The following is a 16,829-nucleotide window of genomic DNA, read 5'->3' as shown; positions in this document are numbered from 1 at the left end:
GGTAAATTTTCGTTATATTAATCTTTTATATTTCTTAATAATATGTAATTGCAAATTTTAATGGTCAAAATCGTATATTGACATGTGTACCAGTAAAAATGTTACGATTATTCTCATCAACGAAAAATAAAAAATTTACCAATAATATAAAGCAAGGGAGTAGTACAATAAATTCCCGAGTTATAACACCGTATTGCATGTGCCAAAATATAACCTACTCGTAAAAAACAAATCATACAATCAACTCCGAAGTATATCAAGTATCCCAAAGGATATAGTGATAATTCTACAAATACCCCTTGATATTCACCAAGTTTAGCAATTGACAAAACCAAAATTGGTAATTTGAAAATGCGCAAATAAATGCTTGCTTCTTTTGAGGAGGAAAGAAAAAACAAGGGTTTATATTTTACAGTAGACCATTTTTCTGGATGAGCAATTTACCAAAAGACTGAATTTTTATCGGGCTTTGTAATAACGCTACAAAACCATTGTTAGATAGATAGTTTAGAGAGAGAGAAAAAAAACAAGGGTTTATATTTTACAGTAGACCATTTTTCTGGATGAGCAATTTACCAAAAGACTGAATTTTTATCGGGCTTTGTAATAACGCTACAAAACCATTGTTAGATAGATAGTTTAGAGAGAGAGAAAAAAAACAAGGGTTTATATTTTACAGTAGACCATTTTTCTGGATGAGCAATTTACCAAAAGACTGAATTTTTATCGGGCTTTGTAATAACGCTACAAAACCATTGTTAGATAGATAGTTTAGAGAGAGAGAGAAATCCCCCCTTTTTTCTGTATCTTCCCTCTATTTCAACAGGTACGCCACTCTTCTTCTTAACCCCCCTTTTATTTTTGTATATAAAAATCAAGATTATATTTTATTTGTTTGTTGGTCTATATATTTTAATTTCTTGTTGTTGGGCTTAATTTTATGATTATGGGGTTTTCTTGCTTTTTTAATTTATTGGGTATTTTTGATGATTTTGGGAATTGGTTTTTTTTGTTGTTGTTGTTTTATGATTATTATGGTAGGTTCCTATGCAGCTGTGATTTGTTGAGGGTAACATTTTAGTCTTAAAGTTTCCTAAAATGGAAAGTGATGGAAAGATGGTAAAAACAAGTAAAACCCTAGTTCAGTTTGATCAGTCAACAACAATTATAAGCTCTTCCTCAGTTGTTGAAAAGGAATCTTGTGGTTTGGATTTGACTAGTTCTGCTTTAATGGGTGCCCGGGTAACAAAAAGTCAAGCCAATGGTTCTGGGGTTATTGGGGAAGAAAGTGTCCATGATAATAATTCGATAGATGGAGGTGCCGCTGTTGGCGGTGCCGGTGACGGTGTTGGGGATAATTTGAGTGTTGCCAATGAATCGTTGACGACGGATGGTACTAGGGTTGGAATGATTGTGGATGGGGAGAATGGTGCTGATGGTTGTGTGATAGATAAGGGGATTGCAGAATGCAAAATTGATGAAAAGCTGGATGGTAGTGTGACAGGGAATGTTGCGTCTGGTGTTTCGAAGGAAGTGCGTGGGAAGGGTTTTGGTGCGAAATTTCAGGATGGGAGAAACAGTTCTGAGAGGAAGCCTTTTGATGATGTATCGAGTAGCATTGCGCAGAGGACGAGGAACAGGGCTGTGACTGGTAAAAAAGAGGACATTGGTGATGTGGATGATGGGCAAAAGGGGAGCGAGGTTGGTGATGTGGATGATGAAGAAAATGTTTTTCTTGTGGGGGATTTTGTTTGGGGAAAGGTTAAGAGTCATCCTTGGTGGCCTGGGAGGATTCATGATCCTTCAAATGCATCTGAGTTTGCGTTAAAATACAAGCACGAGGGGCGGATTCTGGTTGCATATTTTGGGGATAGGACTTTTGCTTGGTGTGATACTTCTCAGTTGAAATCTTTTGAGGAGAATTTTGAAGAAATGTCAAAGCAAAGCAGCTTGAAGACCTTTGTTACTGCTGTAGAGGAAGCTCAGAATGAATTTGGTAGACTTGTGAAGCTACAGATGACTTGTTCCTGTGCAAGAGAAAGCCAGAGTTCTCTGCCGTTTGTAGTGAATGCAGGTGTCAAAGAAGGGGTTCATGTTCCTGAGAATGGAATTGCCAAGTTTTCAGTTGCTCAGCTTGATATGTCAGCAATGCTTGCTGATATCAGACGTATGGCCATATTTGATTTGCTAGCTAATACACTTGAGCTACCAGTGTTAAAGAGCCGATTATTGGCTAAGTTCGGCTACTCGCTACCGATATATTGTGAGCCCATGGGCATTGAAGACCCTGTGAATGAGCAGGGTGTACCTAGGGAAACTTCATTTCGAGGTCCAGACGATGGGGACTGGTTTATAGGCTCTGAAGATCAGACGCTGGGACAAAATGACATGCAGACGCCACCACATGATATGTCACATAGAAGAAGGAAGACGAAGAGCATTGCTGACCTGTTGGGAATGGACACAAAAGATAAGTTGGAGAGTGACATGGATGGAATAGAAGAAAATTCACAGTTAGGAAAGTCGGTAGTGAAATCTGGGAAGAGGAAGAGGAAGGTTGCTGATGAGGATCAGTCATCTATGCCTGTGGCAAATGGCGATGATGGTTTTTCTAAAGATGAGGAGCTTTTAGGAAAGCAGTTTTCAATATCTAGTAGGAAAAGAAGGAAGACTGTTGATGAAACACAACGTGTAACAGATGATTCGATGATTACTCGATCAAGCTCAAGGAAAAAGAAAGAGGACTCTGTAAAATCCCGATCAAGCTCAAGGAAAGCGAAAGAGGACTCTGTAAAATCCCGATCAAGCTCAAGGAAAGCGAAAGAGGACTCTGTAAAATCCCGATCAAGCTCAAGGAAAACAAAAGAGGACTCTGTAAAATCTCGATCAAGCTCAAGGAAAACGAAAGAGGACTCTGTTAAATCCCGATCAAGTTCAAGGAAAACGAAAGAGGATTCTGTAAAATCCCGATCAAGCTCAAGGAATACGAAAGAGGACTCCGTAAAATCAACTACCTCTGACAAGAAAGCTTCAGGTGATGGTGGTGGTGAGGTAAAAAACAAGCAGAAAATGAACATTGTGCCTCAGGTGAGCACTAATGGTGGACCTACGGCTGAGGAGGGTTATGAGAGGATCTCTCCAAGAGAAAGGAAATTGAGCAAGTACTTGTCTCCTCCCTACACAAATTTGCTGCAGAGGCAAAGAAGTTCATGTTCACAAACAAGTTCAGAAGCAAGAGGTCTTGAGTTCTCTGATGTTGCAAATACCGGCGAAAGGATAGCCAAGACAGCTGGCAAGTTAGTGGGCTCTACTCCGTTAGTGAAATGCAGTGCTGAAACACTTCAGAAGCCTTCTAAGGTATCGGGTTCCAAGCATGAGAAAATTGATCATCCAGATCAGAACAGAAGCAAGCCAGATCTGATTTCTGAAGAAAATGGTCCCGAGAAAAGTATTGATTCTTTGAACGGTGTCCTTCGTGAAATTCACTCAGCTGCTCTTGATCCACTATGTACAAGGAGGGACCAGAACTTTGATTCAATCAAGGGATTTGTATCTTCATATAGGAGCTCAAACTACAGAAATGGACCAAATTATAAAATCTATAAGAAAGGATTGGCTGATGATCAACGGAGAAAGAGAAAGAGAAATTCGTCTGGTACCATGCATGGGTCAGACTCAGAGCATAAGGTTCTGAATGATGTTGATCAGCAGACCCTCAAGCGGAAACCTTCTAAAAGGAGTGCAACAAAGAGAGAGCAGAAGTCGGAGTCAAAGCCTGATAATGAAGTATCTTGTGAGCCTTCTTCATCATCAGCTACCCTTGTGATTACATTTCCGGCAGGTTTCTCCTTGCCAACAAAGGAAAATATCATAGGAATGTGCTGTAAGTTTGGTGACTTGGATGAGTCAAAAACTGAGGTGATCTCGGAGTTATTTACAGCAAAGATAGTTTTTGTACACAGGTCGTATGCTGAAGCTGCTGTGGACAGTATGCAGAAGAGTCTTCCTTTTGGAACTGCGGAAGTTAGCTATAAAATTCAATATCTAGCGTCTGTGTCTTCTAAGGGTAAGCAAGTGAATGTGCAGAACAAGAAGAAAATGAAATCTACTGAGTCAACAGTAGCCAAATCACCTGACAAACAGCCTTTTGTGTCTCCCAACTCACCTTCACCCGAAGGTGAACCTTTGGCGGTTATCTTTATAAAGCAGAAGCTCAAGGCAATGACGTCAATGTTGGGAGAGACTGATGGTAAGATGTCAGAGGAGATAAAATCTAATCTGGAAAATGAGGTGAAGGAGCTTTTAAAGAAGGTGAAGAAGATGACTGCTACTTCGTCCTAGTTTAATACAAGTAATACTTAGTAGTCTTTTATGATATATTTATGATATAGAGAGCTTTAGACTGTTTGTAAAGATTGCTATCTGTTTACTTTCTTCTCTGCATATAGTAGACCTTTTTCTTCTTCTTTTTGGAGTAGCACACTCAAATGCTGTGGCCAAATGGGTGTTCTTGTCAATGTTGCGGGACTTGAGATGTGAGAAATTACCTCTACTATCCTGTATTCATTTTCACATGCTTCATTTATATGGTTTTCAATTTTCGTGCATCTTACTTTTAAGCAGCAAATTTCATTAGCATGAATGTCTGCTGTGGGATTTATAATTTTAATTCAGTAATAGGTAACTTTCTGATTAGCTCTTGCTCATCAATCTTCGATTTGCAGTAATTATCTGCATCAAGTATCGTTTTTTATACGCAAAAGTAAAAATACTTCCATTAAAACAAGATCAAGGACTTCAGCAACAAAGGCAATAGTTAGCTGTAGCAAGCTTACAGTACAGACTAACAGTCAAGTATCTACAAGCAGACTAGCAGGTTGAAATTGCAAAACTTTATAAATTTACATAAAAATTTGTTGTATCACAGTTGGATTGGTATAATTCCTTGGTTCTAGAATGATATCAGATTTTTCATACTTCATTAATGAGCTGAGATGAGAGTATGAGACCCACATATTAAAAAATGCAGCAGCTAATAGTCAGTTGCTCATACTCCTTATTCAGTTGAACAAGAGCAGTAAGGCGCTTTTATTTATTTATTTATTTATTTATTTATTTATTTATTTTTTATTATTATTTTTTTTTTTCCTTTTTCGAATCAATGTCTATCTATGCCAACGTTCATTCACTTGTGGTTTGCTATACAATGTATAATCTGAGATGCATTTAAGATGATGGAAGCAATAGAGACAAGGGGTAAACCGAACCCGAAGAGGAGAGTATTTATAAGTTCATGAAGTCCATTGTGTGATGTGTGAATTGTATTTTGGAGATTGACAACAATGAAAAGTGAGATACATAATGCTCTTCCTAAGGCTTTCAAAGACGATAAAATTTCTGGCAGCCTACAGAAGGGCCAGTATATTACAAAACGTAAGGTAATATTAACAGCTTCTAGCTCTTAATTTAGGCTGTTAAAGCAGGAGAGGGGACCCTAGATTGTGCCCATGATACTATATCATCTCGAGTAGCAACAAAACAACCCACTCTATCATCACTAAGCCTAAATGGTGCGGCCAATTCTTCTATATGGGAAGCAAATGAGCTAGCTAGACCTTGAGAAAATTTGTGAGTTCCTGCACCAGTATAGGCAGAAAACAACTCTGGCAGTGCCTCTTCACGCTCTACAATATTCAATAGACTTATCATCCACTCTTCTAGAGCAGTGTGAGCTGCACCCACAGATAGTGACCGCACATTCAAACTCCACTCACCTGCGGTTTTCTTGTGTAAACCTGGGTACAATCCAAAAATAGTTCCTAAATACAAAAGCTCGTGAGCTCTCTCTTGCAAATTTCTTTTCCTGCAGATATCAATCAAGCAATTACAGAAGGGTCTTCTAGATTCAAGTTGTGCATCAGTAAGTATAGCTTTGAACTCTTCCTTCAACGTCTCGAATTTAGTTCCCTCTTCCATTAGCAAACTGATGAAGGCAACCAATTTCGGGTTAGCTCGTCCCAAACAACCAAGAACCAAGTCAGCATCTTCAGTGTTGTCACAGAATGACATAACGGAAAGTAGGCAACCACATAGTCTATCATCTGGCCTGATACCTCTTTTAATTGAGACCTCAAACACTCTAACCAAGTCATCAATTCTCTGACTCTTTCCTAAGCATTGGATCAGACAAGTACATCCCATGACATTAAGATCGACCCCCCTTTTCGACATTTCCTCAAACAACTCCATTGCCCTATCGACCTTCCTACCACTACCATACACATTAAGCATTGCAGTGTAGCTAAAGCTATCTGGTCTACAATGCTGGGACTGTTTCATATCTTCGAAGAGCCTCTCAGCCTCCTCTTCCAATCCAAGGTCTGCACACATACTCAGCAATGTGTTATACAGAATGAAGTCCATAGGCCATCCATTGGACCTCATTCGATCCCACAACTCCAAAGCATCCTTACTCCACCTTGCCTTACCATAGACTTTGACAAGTGCTGTTAGGGTTTTCTCATTTGGGGTAACACCCGATTCAACCATTTCCTCAAATAAACTCCGAGCCAAGCCAGGCTTTCCAGCCTTACCCATTGCCTCTAACAAAGTATTGTAAACTATCAGATTAGGCTGTACCTCCAGAGACTTCATCTCCTGCAATACAAACCTGATACCATCATAGTCCCCTGCCTCACCAAACATCTTACAAAGAACAGAAAAAGCTATATGATCGGGTTTCCACCCGCTCGCCCTCCCTCTTTCATACAAACTCATGACCTCCTCAACCTTCCCTATCTTGGCATACACATCTAGAACAGCTGAATAAGTAACCTCATCAGGCATCACACCAGTTTTATACATCCTCTCAAACCACTCCACAGCTTTATCAAACAGATTACACCTCTTAGCACAAGTAATAATCGTAGAATATGTAATGTTATCGAGCTCAATACCATTCTCAATCATCTCATTAGCAAGACCTTCAATAAGGCCAAACTGCCTACCAAACCTCAAAGACTTCATAGTAACATTGTAATAAATAGTTTCCATAGGAAACAAATTCTGGGTTTTCACCCAATTGAAGAAAAGCAAAGCTTTTTCCCACGGTTTCAGAGAATTAAGCATCAAAAGAGCGTTTTCTTTAGTAACTGGATGTGGGATTTCTTCCAGAATTGAAAAGAAAGCTTCATCAGAAGTATAATCAGAATCATTAAGCTTCTTGGCAAAAAGCTTAAGGTCCCTAATTTGGGGATTAAATGAATAAGGAGAGCGTTTTTGGCGTTGCAGAGAAAGAACAGAAGGCTTAGGTTTAGTGGGATTGACCCAAGTAGATTTGGGCGGTTTAATGAGAAGTTGAGCTTGTTCTTTAGCGTTTTCTGATAGAATTGTTTTAGAAAGAGGCTTAAGTTGGTCAGAAAGTGAAGAATTTTTCTGGGGTTCTTCCAAATTTGGAGGGGATTTAGAGGAATTGCAGAAAATCGTGGATTTTCGAATTGGGTATCTGGAAATTTTGGGGAAGAAATTGGGGTGTTTGGGTTCAGAAATATTTGAAATATTCATATTATAATGAAGATCCATAGACATGGTGAGAGGAGCAGCCATTAAAATTAACAAAGAGAAAAAGAGAGAGAAAAGGGTGTGTAAATGTAATACCTTATCTATTGAAGCAAGATTGATAAACCCTTCATTTTTGAGCCTTAAACCTTTGTATTCTGAGTGCAGATAAGGAGTGAGAATGTAAGAGAGAGACAGTAAGCAGTATTGGCTGTATAGCTGTATTGCCTGGGCTTAAATATGCAATTCATCCGTTTCTAAAAACTTGCTTCCTTTTTTTTTTTTTATGCGCGGAGTTTTTAAGAGAAATTAGAGAAATATAGAGGGAGTGGAGTTGGTGGAAGAATAAAAAATTATCAAAAACAAAAGTAGTGAAAATTGAAAGAGAGAGAATATGAAATTAATAAAATTTGATTTATGTTGAATCCTCTAGTTGAGAGAAATGAATTAAATATTATAAAAGCTTTTCAAATAAGGAAATGAAGCAAGTATTTAAAAATGGAGGGAGTAATAAGTTGGATAATTAGAGTATTAGACTAGTTTAAGGCTCGTGCACCGGTGCACACACTAAGTAGTTAAGGCCTTGTTTAGTTCAACTTATTTTACTTATTTCAGAAAAATAAGTTCAAATCAAATCATTGTTTTATGTACGGTTTTTTATCACTTAATATCTTTAATTACGTAATGAAAAAAATTATAAAAATTACATATTAATAAAATACACATTAATACAATTGTAACAAGACCCCACTCGATATATTTCTTCTTTATAAATTATCGTACACATAAGGTCAAAGTTGGTCAAATCAAACAATCAAATCAGATTAAATCATACCAAATCATATCCGAGCAGACTAGATTAGCAAAACTAAGGTGAACTAAACAAGCCCTAATTCACAAATTACGTACAAGTGATTATAGATAAGTCGTTAGAATTGTCTGGATATGTAGTTGTGGAATATGAAGAATCAACTTTATAAACTTTGTAAATACACAAATAGAGATCAATATTTTAAAAATTTACATAGTACGTTGTAAGCATAAAAAGGTAAAGTGTAAAAGACATAAAAGAAAAGGGTTTGAGGTGGTTTCCATGGACTCCATGAGATCTCAGGAGGTCACCTAGGTGGTTGGAACAATCCACTTTTTCTCTTAACTGTCAATTTAACCGATTATGAGCATGTCTTCCATCATTAACCCATTGCCACCACAAACCTTAATGTGTTCAAATAGTGGGCGTACATGATTCCAAACAACCTTTTTATGACTTTGAGTTGCATTCTTAGCCATCACTTTAGTTTTTAACATTGGGTCCTAAAATATGCAAAAATAATCTAAATCTATACTATATATCAAAAGGCGTTACTAATCAAGGATACACGCCACGTGTCACCCCTTTCTTCCATCAAGAAGATGTCACGTCACCAAGGAGAATTGGTACATCTATACTAATATATTAAAAGGCGTTTATAAAAACATCCATGTGCCACGTAGATCCTTTTAAATTACGCCACGTCACTTCACAAATACTTCTTGACGCCACATCACCTACCCAACATCTCTTTATACATCATCACTGAATTAACCTTAATCGTTATGCCACATCACCTAAGCAACCCACATTACTTCATATAAAAATATAAGGTTAAGGGGATTCAAACACCCAACCATTTATATTAAAGTTGGCTATTTAACCATCTTAGCTCATTATCAAGCATGTTATAAATATGAAAAAAATATGTACATAAGTGTAAACCACATGATTTAATAATTAAAAAAAATAAACACATTCAACAATGTTGATTTCAGATTTCAAAATCCTTAAAAAATACTCCAATTGCACGATTATAAAAGTAGCAACCCGAGGCAATGCCCGGGCTACTCACTAATGTCAATTAAAAAATGTTTATATCAAGAATTGAACTCGGGTCTATTAGAAAATAAATAAATAGTCGTACCATCTTTGCTATCTAATACTTTGTTTATTTATTCTTCTTAAATATAGTTAATGTATGGCATGAGGTTTTTTTTTTTTTTTTTTTTTGGTACAAATTATTTTCTTCAACTAAATCTATAATAAATATATTTAAGATTATTATAATACATGAAAACTATAAAACGGAGTAAAAAAATAGTTAACGTATAGACTCGAGGCATCGCCCGGGCTAAACACTAGTTTATGTATTATAGCCTTGATTTTTTAGAGAATATTCACTTTTCTTGGACCCTAAAAAGAAAAAGGCCGAAGTGCTTCCCACGGATCCTAAAAAGTGCCCAGGAAGTTAGAAGGTTGAAACCATCCATTCCCCCCCCCCCCTTCTCCTAATTGTCAATTTAGCCAATTATTGACACACTTCTCGTTGTTGACTTAAGGTCACCATGAGCATTTATATAGTTGTTTAGTGAACCTATATGGTTATGTATAATCTATTATAACCCTAGAATGATGCATTCCTCACCATCATTTGAGTTTTCCAGTCTTGAAAACTACAAAAATGGTTCAATTTTATGTATTATAGCCTTCAACTCTAACCTTCGAACAACATTTGTACTCCGACTAGCTATTTCATTGAGGTACTTCTCATGATTCTCAAAAGATTGTGGGAGGTTATATCTTCGTGCTCATGTCTTGGGTTCATGCATTTATAAGTTAAAACTTTTCAATGAGTTTCGGTTTCCCAATTGTTAATATATGCTTTGTTTGAGTGATCGAAAAATTGCTTTACAGGTTGTATTTGTTTAACTTTTCTTTCCAAAATTCTGAATTGTTGATTAATTTTTTTGAAAATTTACGTTGCAAACCAAATGAACTTCAAGGCATAATTAAAAAGGCAACTTATAATTAGGGATTTAGGGTCATAGGACTTCAAAAAAAAGTCCAAAAAAATTGGGTTATAAGATCCACCGAAGTGGGTAGCCTTAACCGGATGTGTATGTTTACAGGAAAGCCCGAAGGCCACTCCCGTCCCTGTCAGGGGAGATGCCAACCATCTCTCCTTTCTACGAACACAATCTATTTTAATCCTACCTATTCAATATAAACTCATATTCTATCTTGTAATCTTTCGATGTGGTACAAAACATCTGTTTTCTTAAATAAAAAAAAAAACCATCACTCTCCTTTCAACAAAATCTTAGCCCACCAAGTGTTCGACGAAATTCCCCAACCCACCAAATTAACCAGAGAAAAACCCTTCAAAAATCAGAGATGGGTAAACGAGGTAAAGGGAGAGAAAATGGCGCATCTTCTTCATCTGGGTTTCACACATCTCTCACTCTTCGAGAAGAAGCTAGTGGAAAGAAACAATCCCACAATTCTAAAGCAATCCTCAAACACAAACATTTACAGAGTTTGGCTCAATGGGCTGCTGGGTTAGGGCAAGGGAATGGTAAAGATGAACCTTCAGTTGGTTGTTTGGGTGCATTTTTTGGTCGTCGATTTGCTGAGTTTGGGGAGTCCTTGGGAATTGCCCCTGACCCTTCTTTCTTTTCTTGTCAAAGGTGATTCCTTTTATTCTGATTTTGTTTATTTGCTTTTTAAATTTAAAATTTTATGATTGTTGTGAATTGTGTTAGTGTTTTGTATAGCAATTTATGATATTGTTACGGCTGGTTTGGTAGTCGGTAATAGATGATGGTAATTGTAAATTTGTAATTGTATTGGACTTTTTGTGTGGTTTTGCTTGTTTCTTGCTTCAAGGAATCAATACTGGTTAACATTTTGGGTTACAAGAGTATGCTTATGAAGTTATAGTGTGTTGTTCTAGTGTGGGAAGAACAATAAACATGTTCTGGAATCTTTAGACTCCCATGAATATCATTAGGATTTGATTATTGGAACTGCTTTTTATACATGTGTATTCAGATTGTGTCTACAATATAACATAAACTTTCTAGCTAGGATGTTGAGTTTCTAGAATAGGTCATAGAACTGGTAGATTATGAGTTGCAAAAGGCCTTTCGCGCTTGGAAGCAGTGGCTATCTGTTGGCCAGGGAGCTTCTGTAAGCTATTAAGATTGTGTTAAAGTAGCCAACTAGCTATTTTCGAGGGAATAGAAGGTAGGCTTTTGTAGCAAAGGTGAGGGGAGGGAAAACTAATTTCCCATTTGGATAACACAAAACACGAGGGTAAGGAAATGCTAGTAAGGGAAGGGAATGAAGTGCTTGATGTGCTCGGATATGATTAAATTCTCGAAGCACGGGGAACTCAGGTTAAGGAAAGGATTGTGCAGCCAATGTCTTCCGTCTTAAATGCCTGATAAGAATAACTATTTCATTGTCTTGTTCATAAATCATATTAATGGAAAAGAGATGGTGATGGAGCTGTTGTGGCTTAATAGCCAACTTTGGAAGAACATGGGAGTCTAAATCCTTTCCCCAAGCCTCCCTGATAATCATCCTAATAAATCCCTCACTCTTCCTTTGTTCTAAATCCTCTCATACATACATAGTGTATGGTTTGCTTTGTTTAGTTTTTAACTTGTTACAGAGTTGGCTCACAGGAAAGCTGTAGGCTCAATTTAAGTTGAGGGAAACCCAAGTAGAATGGATTATTTACATTATTTAGCGGTTTGATTAGCTTGTCTTGGAGCATGTTTGACAAATAGGAATTAGAACCGAGATCTGGAAGGCTAGAAGTTTTGTTGTGTTAGGCTATCTCTTATGATCGTTGCTCCTATTTCCCGATGACCTATAATATGATGCATCAGGTATAGATGAATGGAATTTTAGGTGATGCTAATAAGCTAGTTATTATTAGGTCGGGGAGGAAGACAGCTAGGGAGTTTCTACATGAATGAGATCAGTTTGAGCCAAGGCATAAGAGAATTTTGATGAGTTTTATCACTTTTGTTGCAGTTTTTGTAAGAGTATATATAATACATCCCCATTGAAGTCTGGGATTGTTATCATTGTATGCCCAATTTGATGATTTGATTGCATCGTATTACAATCTACAATCATTTCTCCCCCAAATTCTCTTCTTCTCCCCTCATTTCTAATTATTTAATCTTGTACAAATTTGTCTGGCAGACTATAAACTATGTTTTAATCTTCATTTTTGAATCAGTAGCTAACAGACATGTTTTAGAAGAGCACGGTAGGTAAAAGCATGAAAGAGTCTAAGTTCATGACTGTTACAAACTTACAATGCTAATAACTAATACAGATAGGGGTCCATAGACATATAGCATCAATCTTCTTCTTTGTAGACAGTAGAAACACTGATCATCTTAAGGGGTTTGTTTCTGCTTCAATCCCAACATGGTAGTAACTGCAAAGCCATTAACATGTGCGAGGGAAATTTCTATTGCCTAATCGTAGGGTAATAAGGTTTCTTTGCAAAGGAAAAAGGGCCTGGAGTTAGTAGTTGGTACCATTGTACTGACAGGCTTATTGGCCTTTTAGCTTGCTTCTGTTTACAACTTGGCATTGTTTACTAGCGTAATTGGGTATACTTTTCCTCTGTTGTGAGAAGGTAGTTTTTTATTCTGTTTAATGAATTTTATTGCTATTTTTGCAGATGTGAGACGATTCTCCAACCTGGCTCCAATTGCACGATTCGAATTGAAAAAAATCGAGCCAAGAGTCAGAGGAGAAGCAAAACTAAGACACCCACACAGAATAACGTTGTTTACACATGCCACTTCTGCTTGCACCGGAATCTAAAGCGAGGAACCCCAAAAGGACATATGAAAGATCTAACCCCTTCAAAGCCCAGATCTTCAAAGCCTAAATCTGTAATCTCTGCAAAGAAAAGTAAAACTAATATTAGCAATGTCAAAATTGGCAAGGCAGAGATTAGCAAGGTCATAACTGCCAAGGTAAACGAGGAGAATTTAAACAAGGTCATAACTGACAAGGGGGACAAGGAGAATTTTAGCAAGGTCATAACTGACCAGGCAACTGAAGCACCTGCACCCGCAATAAGCAATGTTTGTTCTTTTCTTACAGATGCTCCAACAAGTTCATTGGCCGAGAGTGGTGCAAAATTATTGGATAGTAAGAGGAGGAAAAGGAAAAAACCAGGGCTGAAGAGATCAACAGAGGAGACTATGGTTGGTTCAGCCCCAGCAGAGATAGAAAAGGGTAGCGGCGCCTTGAAGAAAAGGAAGAAGTCCTGGACTACTCTGAAAGATATTGCAGAGAGTGAGAAGCATGACAGGAATCAGAGGTTTACTAATTTTTCAATTCCCTTCAACTTGTAATCGTGATTATGAATCACTGGATTTAACAATGAGCTCCTATAAGTTTCAAGAGAAGGGAAATATAATTTTGATGCTGCTTTGAGCGATAAGATTAGCTGATAAACTCAATTATGAAATCTTCAGCACAAATTATCTTGTCCGCTTGAATAGCTTAATGATACCAACGTGCCTTATACCAATTAGAAGTAATACTGTTGTAGATTCGTCTTGATTTGTAGTTTCAAAACACTCATTAATTTTCATAGTTCGATTATATGCATTGTAAATTAATGCTTATAAATGTAAGTAGAAAACCGTAACAGGCCAAATGGGATAAACATTATAAAATGGAATGACTCGAGGGTAAGTTACGAAAGTACCTTAAACAAGATATGTCTTACTTTTTAATTAGCAAAATTATTACAGACTTACAGAGTACCTATAATATCTTGCATGAAAAGAGATTTGTTGGTACAATGTAAAACTTGTGTATGTATCTCTGGCTCTCTTGTATGCACAGGTTATCCAAAATATTCATAAAATAATTGTTAAATTGTTTCCATTTTTCATTGATTGTAAGTTGTATACGACTATACGGAGTATGAAAGATAATTGCAAACATTTATTCCTTTTTTGGGTGAATTTTGTTAGAAGTTTGGTAATCTAAATGATTTTAGTGAAATTTGACATAGGTTGAGGCCCTTGAGGGATTATGGTTTTAGAGACCTTTTTATACTACTGTAGTCTGTAAGTAAGATAACCTTTTAATATATATATATATATATATATATATATTATTTTATGTATTTTGAAGGCATATACACTAATTAATTTTTTTCGTGCTCCTCTAATGCTTAATCTATATATTTAAGTTAATATACCACATTTAAATTTTAACTAGTACTTGTATTTAGCCCGCGCGATGCATGGGTTAATTTGTTGGCTAAATATATGTTTTTAATTAAAGAATTAACTATTGTGAATTTGGATTGTTCTTAATTTTTTTTTTAAATCAAAACATGTGTAAATATTAAATTGCATTTTATTAGTAAAATGAAATACTATGTAAGTAATGCAATATCCCTCTCATAAAAAAAAAAAAAAAAAAAAAAAGAACATTAAAAAAACACAAATACTTCTATTGAGATTACTGATCACATAAAATTAATCATTTGTATAAAACTAATCACATAAAACTCTTCTTAAATTATTACTATTGTAACCGGAAACAAAAGACGAAGCTAATAACGAAATTAAACAATTTTAAAACTTAATTAAAAAAATATGTTAATAAGTCGAGAAAATTTACCTTTGAATGCTCCCTTAAATTCAATAAATTATTTGAGCTTTAGAGTGTAGGAATCAAATGTTGATGATGATTGTGATTAGAATTGTTCACCTTTTATTCACCTTTGCATTATCATAAAAAAAAAAGTCTTAATAGAAGTATTAGTGTTTTTTTTTTTAATTTTTTTTTTTTAATGAGAGGGATATATTGCATTACTTTACCTAGTATTTCATTTTACTAATAAAACTATATGAAGCCTGTGCGATGCACGGTTTGTTTGTATTTTTCAAATAAAATATTTTACTATATATATATATATATTTATCTGGTAATTTGTGATTTTATACGCTTGTTTACTATTTGAATTTTTTATTATAAAATAAATTATTAATTTTGTTTCTCATACTTAAATAAAATTCCTAATATAAAAAATAATATTTTATTTCACAAAGTTTGCTGGCCACATCGTATGGTCGGGATTACTTGGTCAGAGGTTACTCGGTTGGTCAAGTGTTACTCGATCGATCAGGGGTTACTGGGACGGTCAGGGGTTACCCTATCAAAGTATTGGTGTGTCTCAGTCGTCCACACGATATGGCCAGCCACACAAAAAACCCGCTGATTTTATTTTTATAATTAATATATAATTTTAAATCTAAAATAAATTGCAATTCTTTTTTTATTGGCTAAAATATAATATTTTCCTATGTCACGCTCTGAAATATCTTGAAAAAACTCTCCTTTATGTAATTTTTGTAAAAATTTATCATAATGTTGGTTCCATTAATCAACCCAAATTAATCATTCAATGTTATTCATGATAATTTTTTAAAAATAATAATCTTATGTGTCGCTCTGATAATTTTTTATTTTTTATTATAATCCTATGTAGCACTTTGAAAAAACTTATCTTACATGGCATAGTTCTATCGTAGCGTTTTAAAAATATTAATCTTACGTGGGGCTCTAATAATTTTTTTAAAAATTAAAATCCTACGTGGCGCTCTAAAATCTCGGGAAAAAACTCCCCTTTATATATATACTAGTTTTGTGCCCGTTCGATGCCCGGGTTGTTTCAATATTTTAATTAAGATAAAACTTTTTATCTAAAATATATATGTCATTTGAATTTCTACACATAGATTAATAATCACTTGACAATTATACTTGTAAAATAAAATATATAGTACTACGAGCTCATAAAGATATGGATGGTTTTAGGAAAGAATTTGGGTTATCTGGTAGTTCTTGAAAGTGACGCAAGTAGCATGGTCATCATAATAATTTGAAAAAATTAATTTGGAGTTACACCTTTTTCATATTATTGGATGAAATTTCTAGAATAAGTTGGGATTTAACTATTACGTACTTTGAATTATACCAAAGTTTTTTGGATAAAAAGAAAAATGAAAAAAAAAAAGAAAAAGAGCAAATACATAGAAAGTTGAGTTTGACAGAAGTATAATGTTTGGGCTAGGAGTAATAATGTACAACTAAAAACAACGGTTTGTCTAAAGCTGTGACCCGCTCTTTTCATTTTCTCTGAACATCTACAGAAAAACTGGTTGCATTAACACTTAAGAGACCGGTTATATCGGTTTTTTTGGGGGGAGGGGAGAATGGGTACAATTGTACCTCTATATACCCTTTGGACCCGCCACTTATACATTCGGTTATATATAATAACAGGTCTATTTGATTATTTTTTTCTTTTTTGGGGCCGAGGGAGGAGAATGGGTACAATTGTATCTTTACATACATACCCCTTTGAATCCGCTACTTGCACATATAAAATATT

At 35.6% G+C, this 16,829-nt stretch overlaps 3 protein-coding genes across 5 annotated transcripts; 2 read left to right on the top strand and 1 right to left on the bottom strand.

The window, feature by feature from the left end:
- The first annotated feature begins 223 nt into the window (after nt 1-223).
- LOC110732506 lies at nt 224-4,607 on the top strand. 2 transcript variants are annotated; one of them, XM_021912456.1, is made up of 3 exons: nt 224-826; nt 1,042-2,742; nt 2,785-4,607. In XM_021912456.1, the coding sequence occupies exons 2-3, from the start codon at nt 1,099-1,101 to the stop codon at nt 4,339-4,341; spliced, it is 3,201 nt and encodes a 1,066-aa protein (XP_021768148.1). In that variant the 5' UTR covers nt 224-826; nt 1,042-1,098; the 3' UTR covers nt 4,342-4,607. The 2 variants fall into 2 exon arrangements, with proteins under 2 accessions (XP_021768148.1, XP_021768147.1); XM_021912455.1 differs by having other exon boundaries at nt 225-826; nt 1,042-4,607.
- A 650-nt stretch (nt 4,608-5,257) lies between these two features.
- LOC110732505 (pentatricopeptide repeat-containing protein At5g46580, chloroplastic-like) lies at nt 5,258-7,956 on the bottom strand. Its single transcript, XM_021912454.1, has one exon. The coding sequence runs from the start codon at nt 7,603-7,605 to the stop codon at nt 5,467-5,469; it is 2,139 nt and encodes a 712-aa protein (XP_021768146.1). The 5' UTR covers nt 7,606-7,956; the 3' UTR covers nt 5,258-5,466.
- Nucleotides 7,957-10,388: 2,432 nt separating this feature from the next.
- LOC110732504 lies at nt 10,389-14,243 on the top strand. 2 transcript variants are annotated; one of them, XM_021912453.1, is made up of 3 exons: nt 10,389-11,058; nt 13,080-13,380; nt 13,511-13,726. In XM_021912453.1, exons 1-3 carry the CDS (start codon nt 10,766-10,768, stop codon nt 13,589-13,591), a joined length of 675 nt encoding a protein of 224 aa, XP_021768145.1. In that variant the 5' UTR covers nt 10,389-10,765; the 3' UTR covers nt 13,592-13,726. The 2 variants fall into 2 exon arrangements, with proteins under 2 accessions (XP_021768145.1, XP_021768144.1); XM_021912452.1 differs by having other exon boundaries at nt 10,390-11,058; nt 13,080-14,243.
- Nucleotides 14,244-16,829: the final 2,586 nt, after the last annotated feature.

This window comes from Chenopodium quinoa, unplaced genomic scaffold (genome assembly GCF_001683475.1).
Source record: "Chenopodium quinoa cultivar QQ74 unplaced genomic scaffold, ASM168347v1, whole genome shotgun sequence".
NCBI classification, from domain to species: domain Eukaryota; kingdom Viridiplantae; phylum Streptophyta; class Magnoliopsida; order Caryophyllales; family Amaranthaceae; genus Chenopodium; species Chenopodium quinoa.
Note: the sequence above shows the minus strand (reverse complement) of the source record. Positions and strands in the feature narration are given on the sequence as shown.

Excerpts from the sequence above, each read along its gene's own strand:
- LOC110732506 (XM_021912455.1), top strand. The coding sequence starts at position 1,099 with ATGGAAAGTGATGGAAAGATGGTAAAAACAAGTAAAACCCTAGTTCAG.
- LOC110732505 (XM_021912454.1), bottom strand. The coding sequence starts at position 7,605 with ATGGCTGCTCCTCTCACCATGTCTATGGATCTTCATTATAATATGAAT.
- LOC110732504 (XM_021912452.1), top strand. The coding sequence starts at position 10,766 with ATGGGTAAACGAGGTAAAGGGAGAGAAAATGGCGCATCTTCTTCATCT. Across the intron at positions 11,059-13,079 it reads TCTTTCTTTTCTTGTCAAAG|ATGTGAGACGATTCTCCAAC; the intron begins GTGATTCCTTTT and ends CTATTTTTGCAG.